The following is a 12,124-nucleotide window of genomic DNA, read 5'->3' as shown; positions in this document are numbered from 1 at the left end:
TTCTCTCTCACTCTTTCCTCTTCCTTCTTGCTGTTCACAGCAAGGGTCTCTGTCTCCTCCAAGGTATCCACAGTGGTCTGCAAGTACTAGTGGATTCTCCAACAAATATAGCATGCAATTCCTTGTAAAAGCAGCAGATCTGTGGTGAAGCACCAGATCTATTGTTGTACTCCCTAACCTTGCGGTATCTCTGGGTGAAGTTCCCTTCCTTTGATACAGCACTGCTGCAGATCCCTCTTCTATCCCTTTGCCTGCATGCCCAGTGCAATCTGCTCGTTGAGGTCAACATTTCTACAGCTGGTCTGTAGTCTCTTCTCCACACAGGCCCAGGAGATCCAATACTTCCTGTCTAGTCCAGGCAGGAGCACAGCTAGTACGTGGATTCAGCATAGCCGCCTGGGGAGTTGAACACAACAAGGATGAGCTGAGCTGATAGGTGTGCTCGCGAATGTGGGCAATCAGGAAAAGGCACGCTAAAAACATGCAGAGGATTTTAAAGGAGGGGGTGACTTTCGGTCTCTCTGACCCCTCAGCAGTGGATTTTAGAATTGAGAGAGAGAATGGGGCATTATGAAACATCTGCCAGAGGACTGTTATGATTGACACAGGTCATGCAGCATCTACACCCACACTGTGTCAAGCTCAGTAGGTCAACCACGTCTCTATGTTGTTCGGAGAGGTGGAAGAGAATGGAACTGGATCAAGTAACCTGTAGATATCACTTCCAGGATCCATTTGTGCAAGGTAATGAGCTCTCATGAAGATAGAAAATAGGACAGATGTCCCCATAAGGATTATGGGGGGGATACATGCATCATAGCATCAGGAGCAGGAGAGATATCATGACTCTCATCCAGAGGGTCAAAATGGTCATTTCCAAAGTGTCACTTACTAGGAGGTTGCAGTAGAAGATGGTCCTTTCCTTGTGAACCTAGGTTTCTTCCTGGGGGTTCAGTTGTTTCTGTGAGCTGATATTGTACCAGGCAAGATTGCTGAGCCATCTGTGATATACTGTACTTTCTCTTTGCCATAGGTGTATAGATGGCAAGAGATGGTAACGTTGCCCTGTAGTCCTTAAGAGGGTAAAGGGACTTGTCCATGACACTCCTGAATAACTTGGGTCCCTCAAAAAGAAGGTCTTCTATGGTGTTTTATACCTCCAGAAGCAGACCAGAGGACTGTAGCCAAGAAGCCTGGCTGTGATAGCCATGGAGACAGCAGCTGTGTCAGCAGCATCTAGTGAGGCCTGGAGAGATGCCTTTGTGATTATCTGGCTTTGCCTGCCTTAGCAGAGCTTGAAATTGTTCGCTCTTTGGGAAAAGTTCTTTGGATGGGATGCAGTACTTTTAATCCACCCATTTACTTGTAGGTGGTATAGAAATAGGGGTTTGCCAGAACATACAGGGGCCATCAGATCACCACTGACAGGCAAGGTGATTTGCCCTGAAAAAATATGTGAACAATGTTCAACAAGGAGCGCTGGGGCTCCTTTCATAGAACCATAGAATCATAGAAAATCAGGGTTGGAAGGGACCTCAGGAGGTCATCTAGTCCAATCCCCTGCTCAAAGCAGGACCATTCCCCAACTAAATCACCTTTGCTTTGCCTTTGTCAATTTACATGCTAAGGGGATCACTGCTTTAGAGATGCAATGATAGCCAGATGGAAGAGAGAGGAGTTTAGATAGCCTCATGCTGCTTGTGTGAGGAAATCTCCTTCCTGAAAATACGCCAGCCAATAATGAAAACTTTATGAATTACACCCTGATTCTGGGTTGAGCTCTGTGCGGTTGGATCTCTTTGCAAGCATGAGCTCGTTGTACAATTGGCGGGCTTGTCTGTATATGAAACCTTGCACTGGTGTAACTCAATTAATTTAAAGTCAATGTAGGTCTTGTCTACACACACATTTGAACTGCTTTTAGTTAAGCCGGTTTCAAACCCGCCTTGTGGCCCCTCTCCTGTATCTCTTCCAACAGAATATGCAGGGTTTCAACTATGTATGTTTCATAAGATCCTGAAAGGCCTTGAAATCATTGTAAGATGGTGGGGGAGACATGACAGCCTTGTCTGGTGAGGAGGCGACTATGGAAAAGTGATGTTTCTTCTTCTGCAGGTGGCTCTTGCTGCTGTGTAAGATATTGCTGTGTGGAAGGACCCAAGGCCATCAGTTGTTCTCGCAAGCTGGGACCCTGTATAACTGGACACCATAAGGGACTCGGGTTTCCAAAAAGCCCACTGTTGTGGAGCATAAGGGAAAGGGGCAAGACTCCACATTTGTCCTTACCAGGGATGTCAAATACATCACCTATTAGGAGTTTCACCACCAGGGTGTAACCTCTAGTAATGGAGGTCAAAAGGGCAACCCTGTAGAGACACTTCCAAACCAGATGCAGTGTCATCTGTGTCTACTAGAGTGGCAAACAGTGTCAGTACTGGTGGTCAAGTTAGCACTGGGATCTGGAACGGGTCCTGTAATTGCAGAAGTACCAGAGGTCAAAAAGGATGGTGAATCGGTAGCATTTAGAAATGCATCTATGTACCCTCAGAGTTTGAGAGGGACTGGAGGCTGTGGCAGTAATGGATGGTGAGACACCCTTTGCTATCATTTTCAACAGGAAGCAGGCACCTGGAGGTGAGACAGTACCAGCGAGTAATGTGTCTTGGTACCTCTCTGCTACAGTGATTCAGGCTTCTCCAGGATCCAAAGATCTTCATGAGTTAAAAGACTGCACAGTACCAGCGAATCTGGGTAGGAAACATCAGGAGTCAGAATGTCCAGTGACACTGGAGAGAACACTGAAGTAGGATCAATGCATCTTATGTCTGTTTGCTGAAGGCAGTACTGATGACTATTTCAGTTTGACTCTCGAGTTCTTGTGTCTCAGAGGAACAGAGCCCAGTGCCAATGCAGGTCTGCTTTAGATAGCTTGCCAGACAGTTTCTTGGTACACAGCATGGATTTCTTAGCTGCTGCTGTCTTGGTATTGCAAGGGATGGGACTGCAGGTTTAGATGGTTCCAAAGGGCCCCCAGGGTCTTTTCTTACTGTCACTGTAGAGATGGTTGCTGGAGCGCTCTGTGGATCATACGTATGGTGGGCGGGGGGAGACCCCGATACTGTGGGTCTCAGCTAGCGCTCCATTGATAAGAGTTTGAGCCTTTCCTCCTCAATTTCTTAGATATGCTCTTAAAATCTAAGTAGATCTTACATTTGGAGGGAATGTGAGACCCCCCTGAGGCACCAAAGGCAGTTTGAAAGTTCTTTGCTGCATGAGAAAGACCTATGGCAGGTTTGGCAGGGTTTGAAGCCTGGAGTCTTCGATATACCCGAGACCTGCTCTTGAGGCTGTGAATCATGGACTGTGAAAAACAAAGGTCCAAACAGTGCAGAAAAACAGAAGGGAAAGGGAGCCCCTCCTCCCCTTTTAAAAGCACAAACTGTGCTAAAAACAAGATATAAATAAAAATACTAAGAAAATAAAGAAAATTTTGACTAAGAGATGTAGCAAGCCATGAGGCTAGCTACCAGACACTGGAAAACTCCATCTCAAGCTGCAGGAGGTTCAGAAGGTACTGGAGTGTCGGCCGGTCCCTCCTTAAATGCCCTTGTATCAGAACACAAGAGTGCCTAATGCGCAAGCTTGTGCCCACAGACACTGCTGATAAAAACAGTGCATGGTGGCATATACATTCTGACATGGAGCATCCACAGGACCACTATTCGAAGAAATGTCATACATGCTACTCACTTAGCCAATTTGAAGGAACTGCTAAACTAAAATCTGTCCCCAGATTATTTGAACAGCATCCTCTCAAATGACACAAGCAGTTTTAGCTTTACTGCTTCACTGGAAAAACCTAGTTATAGGTTGGAAAGCCATAATATGCAGACAGAGACAGAGACAGATATAGGCAGACAGATATAGACACTTTTTTTGAAGACAAAATCATTGATTATAAAAATTGCAGAACTGATAAATAAGGCTGTGTGTGTGTCATGGAGGTCACAGATTCCACAACTTTCCGTGATCTCCATGACTTCTGCAGCAGCCCGTACGGCTGGCCCAGGAGCTGCCTGAGCAGCTCGGGCAGCCCCTGGATCAGTCACAATGGTGGCTGATGAGGCAGTCTTGGGGGCCCCCACCCAGCCCCCCACCAGCAGGTATTTGGGTGGGGGGAGCTCAGGGCTTGGGTTGGGGCCGCTGCTTACCTGCTGGGGGGAGGGGGGGGAAGAGAGGGGGCTCCTGTCCCTCAGCTCCCCTACCTCCACATGCTGCCTCTGCTGGCAGCCAGGCACCACCCCCAAAGCTCCCATTGGCTGCAGTTCCCAGCCAATGGGAGTTGCAGAACTTGGGCTGGGGCGGAACCAAGTCAGCATGTGCAGCTAGGTTGCTGGGGCCACCACTTCCCAGGAGCCTGGTAAGGAGCCTGGCCCAGCCCCACTAAACCCACCACTCACCCAGCACCCATGCTCCCCCCAGGCCACCGCTCCCCCCGCCCAGCACCTGCGCCCCCTCCCCAGTACCCGCGGTGCTTCCCCGGGCCTATGACTCGCCCCCCTCCCCAGCCTCAGTTTTAGTCAGGGATATTTTTAGTAAAAGTCATGGACAGGTCACAGCCCCTGAATTTTTGTTTACTGCCCTGTGATCTGTCCATGACTTTTACTAAAAATACCCATGACTAAAATGTAGTCTTACTGATAAATGTTCCAGTCCCAAGAGCCAACTATAAAATCAGCAACTATAAGCAGATTTCTAAAATCTCACGGACTCTTCCATGGGCCCTAATTACTTGTTTAACACAATGTACACAAGAAGAGCTGAAGCAACTGACCTAACCTCAAATATACCAGTTAGCTACTGCAGCATAATAAAAGCATTTCCAAACAAATTTGCTTCATTAAGTGGAGGGGCGGTGGGAGAGAATGACTTTGCAAGTTTCTTGTTTGAGTCTCTGAGCACCTGCTCTTAAACAATTAAGGCTTGCATTTCAAATAAAGCAAACACAATATTTGTAATTTAAGAACCAAAGACCCAGTTTCTGAAACAAAAGCTGAGCCATTAGAATGAAAAGCAAATAAAAACATAGTACATTGCTCCAAATAGATTATTAGAGGCTATTAAAATAAAATTCATACCTTTATCATTCTAGAGAGGTCTCCAGCATCTGCTAATTCCAACACTATGTTTAGCTCATTGTCTTCAATGAAGGAGGCATAGTATTTAATTACATTTGGATGATTCAGTTGCTAAGAAAAGATAAATAGATGTTTCATTCTACAGCATGTCCTCATCTTAAATCACTGACAAATGAAGTATCCTTTCTTAACAAGGAAAAACTAATACGCTACAGAATACTTTAGCATGTTATGAAAAGTATGTGCTAACATTAATTATGTACATAATGTAAACGTTTCCAGTTTAAGAATTTCTGAACCCATTTAAAATCCATCAAGTCTCAAACTATTATAATTTTGAAGTAATAAACGAAATGTAAATAAATATAAGTTTATTTAGAATAATATAAAACCCCATAATAATTCTGGAGGCTGTTAAGCATCGAATTGAATTCAAGTGATAACTAATAAGATAAAATACCATAAAATGACTAAAAAGGTCTCCAAGAATTAGGTACGATTTATTTTTTAAAGTTAGTCTTCTATAAGTATATAAATATACATGTTCAGCTGTAAGTTAATACATATATGAATTGATAACAGAGTGCATGTTTATGTTTTGCAACAAACATTTGCTCACTCCTGCTCTCTTTTTTTAAAGTCAGAGCTAACTTAACAACCTTAAAGCTAATTGCATCTTTCAGGAAACTATGCTTATTTAAATATCAAAATGAAGCAAAAAATATCAGCAGGCTTCAGGTGCCTGCAGAAGCAGGCAGGTAAGTGTGAGAAATATGTTGAAGCAGGTTAATAGTTGAGTGGAACACACAGTTTAACTTGTTGATGTTCAACTAGGATAATTCAGATCTGTATATAAGAAGTTAAAAATATATGGTATTTATAGATGCCTATATATGATTTCCTATCTTGCAAGAACATGCCGGTCATGGCCAAACTCAATGTATTCCAAAAACTAAAATTAATCCAAACTGTTGTGTTTCTTGGAAGTCACTAGCCCAGCTGTCACTGTCACATGGTTAGTTTGCACTTCTGTTAGGTCTATCTCAAGTGCACTCTTTCAAATGACAGGCCCTGTGCCTTCCCGCCTCTCAGAGTGGAATCCCAAGATTTTCTCACTCACAGACCCAGTTCTAGACTGAAAAATCCCCTTTTTACCAATAGCATTTCCACAGCAGATCCAACTGGATTTGGCACTTGCAATAGGTGTCCCTTCATGAGCTGTTACCAGCAGGTAAATGCAGTGACTAAAAACAGCTTAGTCAAGATCTTTATTTATTCATAGGAACACAGCATCCAGAGAAAAGGGTTAAAATAACAAAGGGCCTACACATGTATCTTACCTAAAGTTTAGGCATCCCTGCTTCTTGGGCCCGGAGTCCCATCTGCCTCCCGGCAGACACTGCCTCCCCCTTCAGCTCAAAGACTTTATCTACTCAAGAGTATTTTATTCCATGTTCCCCATCTGAAAGCCACCATCCTTCCCCTCAAAGTAAGTCTGGGGTGGTGCGTTCATCTTGGTCAGAGACTGGATTCAAAGGCATTGACACATGTATTGCCAGTGATTGGGTTATCTAAAGTCATTGTCTGCCTTTCTATGAATGGTCAAGGAACTTTGGCAGGAATTAACACTAAGGGTTATGTCTTCACTACCAACAAAGCAACACTTTAACATGGCTGTATAGTCATGGCACCACCGCTGAGAGAGAGCTCTCCTAGTGCTATTTAAAAAAACCCACCCCCACGAGGGGAGTAGCTCCCAGTGCTGGCGCACGGTCTACAATGCCACTTTACAGTGCTGAAACTTGCATTGCTCAGGAGTGTGTTTTTTCATATCCCTGAGGGAAAAATTTTCAGCGCTGTAATGTGGTAGTGTAGACAAGGCCTTAGAACTCACATAATAAACAGCAAAACAAGAAGTATGTAAAGAGAGATACACACTATATTCATAAAAAATAGAGATCTCCCACAGTCTTCACACAAACTTAGTCAATTCTGGTTTTGTAATGACTGAAAATAGCATGTCCTTGCTGCTAGTGTGGTGAAGTATAAGGTAAGGTTTGTTTGTTTTTAAAGTAGGTATGTTCTTTAAGGGCACAGAACTAGGTGTTTGTCTCATGCACCCTTAATTCTATCCCCTTGTGTGTAAGCATTACAATAGTCTTGCCCAACATCACAGAAGTCTGTGGCAGAGCTCGGAACAGAACCCAGCTTCTCCGGGTCCAAGTCTAGTACCTTGAACACAAGAGAACATAAGAATGGCCATGCTGGGTCAAACCAAAATTTTCACATCTTACATTCCTCTGCCTCATTCACTGTCCACCCACTTTACTAAATGAAGGAGACTTGTAGAACAAAGAGTTTGTGATTGTGTAGTTAATAACTATCAAAACACACAGGCACAAGGGGCAACATTCTGGGAACCTCAATTCTGACATTTTCTGATTTTTAAGTGCTTGGATTTTGCAAACTTAGTTCTTATATGTTCCTACAGTCTAATGTTATTTTAATAGTGTTTTGTAAGTAAATTTCCTTTTATTTTTTGAAAGCAAACTAAAATAAAAACATCCATTATGGATTATCAGTAGGGCTGGAATCCAGGACCTTTTATGTACAGCCCAAACCACTACATAACTAGGAACAGTAGTAAGCTCCTCTCTCCTATGTGGATCATCTCTAGAATTCCTTCTAGAGATGAAGGATGGTTCAATGGTTAGATGGATCTGGGTTCCATTTCCTGCTCTGTCACAGATTTCCTGTCTGACCTTGGTAAATCCACCTCTTTATGCCTCTGCTCCCTATCTGTACGATGTGGATGTTAACACTCCTTTGAGACATGGAAGTCCTGTGAGGATAAAAACACTGAAGACTGTGAGGCACTCAGATATTACACTGATCGGAATAATACACCTAGACAGATAGCCTAGTGGTTGAAGACGACACAGTCACATATATAAGATTGCCCCACTACTTTCAGAATGAATGTGCCAAAGTGAATGAGAATTTACTTTGGCCCCCAAAGGAGTCCACATTCTGGAAGCTGAAAAATTAATATTTGCTCCCCCTACTCCATCCTGATCTGTGACCTTCAGGAGGTGCAGTGCAGAATCTGACTCAAATTCCATTGCCAGCTGACAGAGGAAACCTTATACATCTTTCAGTTACTGCAACTATAAAAACAATGAAAAAATATACTTTCCTGCCTACTAAGATAGGAGTATTAGGCTTTGATCAATAATAAAGCATGTGAAGTGCATGGAATGCAGTGAAACAGCAGTGACCAGAATTCACGGCACTCAGAACTCCTTCCTGGCACCTGACATTGCTACTGCATCAACTCCACCATCTAGGGCTCTAACTCTGTTCCTTGTAGTACATTTGGTGCAGTTGTCATGTTTGAGATCTTAGTGGGGATGAAGCATGCTCAGTGCAGATGGAATGTTTTTAGATTTTAGGCAGATAACCTCTAAACAAGCTCTACTGAGCATGTGCACGTGACTATTTGCAGAAGCTTACAACTTGCCCGAATATGTGTAAATTTTAATGAGGACAGCATATAGTCCTAGGGACAGAGAAGTGCTATCTCCTTTCCAAATTTCAAGTCCCTCCACCAAAGTATGGATACATTAGAGATCTTCAAAGAAGCAACTGGAAAAAAAATTAACATAGGCAAAGCATACATATTTCCCCCAACTTCATTCCTAGAAACAGCTGAAGCCTTTTTGCTGAAACCCTTGGACTGCGCAGGAAGAAGAGAAGGAGAGACAGGATACTGAAGAAAATCAGAGGCAGAGAGCAAATTTCAACCTGCATGGTTGAAGTCTGGCCAATTTATAGGAAACTGAAAGTAAGGACTTGTACTGGAAGGTGTACAAACTTAACCAGGCATTGCTACTAGCTCCATCTATATTATGGGGAAGTGGCTGCTCAGCTGGAGCAAATTAGACACTCTACAAAATGTACAATTTGAGGTAATTTACCAAGCATACCTTTAACTCCAATGTTCTTTTGATGACCAGAAAGTTCTCCATTAACCTGAGTGAATTCTGCTACTGCCCAGAACGCAGAATACAGAACCTCATTTCAAGGCAGGGACATCAAAATGTAGACTGTGGCATGTGAGTTTTTTCCTAGCCCATCTGTCACTTTTCCCCCTCCATCACACTTTCATCTGGTGACTACTCTCAATCATTCTACCTCTGAATGGAAGGGTACAACTGGCTTTAAACCTACATCAGTGCCCCTCTATGAGCTGGATGGCAAAACACACTGTAGGGACAACTCATTTCCTTGCAAGGAACTAAGGCCTACACTAAAAAATTAGGTTGACCCTGCTATGTCGCTCAGTGTTGTGAAAAATCCACATCCCTAAGCAACTGAGTTAAGATGATCTAACCCCCAGTGTAGACAGCACTAGATTGGCAGAAGAATTCTTCAATCAATCTAGCTACTGCCTCGCCTCTCAGGGAGGTGGATTACCTATGCTGAGGGGAGAACCCCTCCCATCAGCGTATATAATGTCTACATCTGAAGCACTTACTTCTGAGGAAATTCCGCGCCAAAAAATTATGCATACAATATTTTAAAATTCTGCAAATTTTATTTGTCAATAAATAAATGTGGCTCCAGCATGGCAGTGGGGAGCACAGGCCAGTGTCAGCATTGAGGTGGGAGATCACCCTGAAGCCCCCACCTCCCCCAGTACAGAGACTCGGCAATTAGGTTGCATCTGACCCTGACACAGTGCAAGAGCTGGGCCTGCCCCAGAAACACCCCAGGGCCCTGCCCCTCTTCGCTAGGTGTCCGTGGGCAGGATCAGCCCAGCAGGATCCAAGTGTGGGGGGACCAGGTGTGGGGTGAGGTTTCTGTGTGGGGCAATCTGGATGCGGGCAGCTCAGTGGGAGATCTGAATGCACAGGGGCTTGTTGTGGGGTTCCAGGTGCAGGAGCAATGAGACTCTACAAAGGATCCAGGTTAAGGAGGTTGGGGCTCAGGAGGCAGGGTCTAGGTGTGGGGAGATGGGGCTCAGCAGGGGGATCTGGGTGTGTGGGGCTCAGTGGGGGGATCCGGGTGCAGCTGGTTGGGGATCAGTGGGGTGGGCGAGGTCATCGGAGGTGTGCAGATGTAGTTGGGTAGGGCTTTTCAGGATGAGGGTTTAATAGGCCTGCTTAACAGGGGAGCTCCAGCTACATACCAGGCTCCCGCTTCCCCCTGCGATTCCCATATCCCCTTTTCTTCTCCATCCCCCACCCCAAACTCCCACATTCCCCTCCCCCTTCCTTCCCCACTGCCTCTTCCTCCCACCCCTTCGCCGCCCCCCTTACCCAGCCCCACCGCGGCACTCACTGTTGCACAGAGTAGAAAACAGGAAGGCTTCCAGTGCAGAGAAGCGGAGCACAACTGGCACTAGGACCCAGGAGGCAATGTCCAGCTGCAGAGTCAGCTGAGCAGAGATACAGCCTCCTTCGGGCATTGTTTGGAGGGGGCAACCCCCCCTCCCCCAAAAATGCACCCATGGTCGTGTGCATTTCCCCCTCCATGCGGCTTCCCTGCTGTTTTCTGTGCCCTGGGGGGTGGGGGGGCAGCATTTTCTGTGGACGTGCAGTCCTGCAGAATCCCCCCAGGAGTAAAGCACTGCAGCGATGCCACTGTAGTGTTTCAAATGTAGACGAGCCCTAAGCAAATCTATTTCACAACATGATCAGCCTCCAGTAACCCTGGAAGTTATAGTGATAAATTTATTCTGGTGAATCTCTCTTATATGACAATGTGCTAAACGTCTGCCATCATGCCAGATTAGAAAGTTACTCACTTTGTGCAATACAATGGTTCTTTAAGATGTGTCCCCCTGTGAGTGCTTCACTGTACATACCCTTGCATCCCTGCACCGCTGATCAGAGAACTTTGGTAGCAGTATCCATTGGGCCCACACATGCGCTGTTCCCCCCTCCTCATCTGGCTCAAGGCTAACTAGCCTTGCACAGGGGAAACCCCCCTCAGTTCCTTCTCTACTGCAGAGCCCCTTATGGAGAACTCTGAAGTAGAGGGGAGGGAGCACCCATAGGGGGACACATCTCGAAGAACCATTGTTACTGAACAAGGCGAGTCACTTTCTCTTCTTCTTCTTCTTCTTCGAGTAGTGTCCCTACGGGTGCTCCACTGTAGGTGACTCCTGAGCAGGTGACCCAATGGGAAGCTGGGATTTCAGAGTCGATTCTGTCATAGATGAATCATAGAATCATAGAATATCAGGGTTGGAAGGGACCCCAGAAGGTCATCTAGTCCAACCCCCTGCTCAAAGCAGGACCAATTCCCAGTTAAATCATCCCAGCCAGGGCTTTGTCAAGCCTGACCTTAAAAACCTCTAAGGAAGGAGATTCTACCACCTCCCTAGGTAACGCATTCCAGTGTTTCACCACCCTCTTAGTGAAAAAGTTTTTCCTAATATCCAATCTAAACCTCCCCCACTGCAACTTGAGACCATTACTCCTCGTTCTGTCATCTGCTACCATTGAGAACAGTCTAGAGCCATCCTCTTTGGAATCCCCTTTCAGGTAGTTGAAAGCAGCTATCAAATCCCCCCTCATTCTTCTCTTCTGCAGGCTAAACAATCCCAGCTCCCTCAGCCTCTCCTCATAACTCATGTGTTCCAGTCCCCTAATCATTTTTGTTGCCCTTCGCTGGACTCTCTCCAATTTATCCACATCCTTCTTGAAGTGTGGGGCCCAAAACTGGACACAGTACTCCAGATGAGGCCTCACCAATGTCGAATAGAGGGGAACGATCACGTCCCTCGATCTGCTCGCTATGCCCCTACTTATACATCCCAAAATGCCATTGGCCTTCTTGGCAACAAGGGCACACTGCTGACTCATATCCAGCTTCTCGTCCACTGTCACCCCTAGGTCCTTTTCCGCAGAACTGCTGCCTAGCCATTCGGTCCCTACTCTGTAGCTGTGCATTGGGTTCTTCCGTCCTAAGTGCAGGAC

The 12,124-nt window shown here is 45.4% G+C and overlaps 1 protein-coding gene across 10 annotated transcripts in view; it reads right to left on the bottom strand.

Annotated features, from left to right (window-relative positions):
* The window catches only part of NEK7 (NIMA related kinase 7), a 124,741-nt gene that overhangs the window by 48,793 nt on the left and 63,824 nt on the right, over nt 1-12,124 (bottom strand). For 8 of the 10 annotated variants that reach the window (XM_073356757.1, XM_073356754.1, XM_073356752.1 and 5 more), the window contains one exon: nt 5,139-5,249. The exons of the other annotated variants lie outside the window; for them this stretch is intronic. In XM_073356757.1, the coding sequence (XP_073212858.1) occupies nt 5,139-5,249 (111 nt within the window). The remainder of the gene's footprint in view (nt 1-5,138; nt 5,250-12,124) is intronic. 10 annotated transcript variants of the gene reach the window in all.

This window comes from Lepidochelys kempii, chromosome 8, assembly GCF_965140265.1.
Source record: "Lepidochelys kempii isolate rLepKem1 chromosome 8, rLepKem1.hap2, whole genome shotgun sequence".
Classification (NCBI taxonomy): domain Eukaryota; kingdom Metazoa; phylum Chordata; order Testudines; family Cheloniidae; genus Lepidochelys; species Lepidochelys kempii.
The sequence above is the reverse complement of the archived record's forward strand: the minus strand, read 5'-3'. Positions and strand labels throughout refer to the sequence as shown.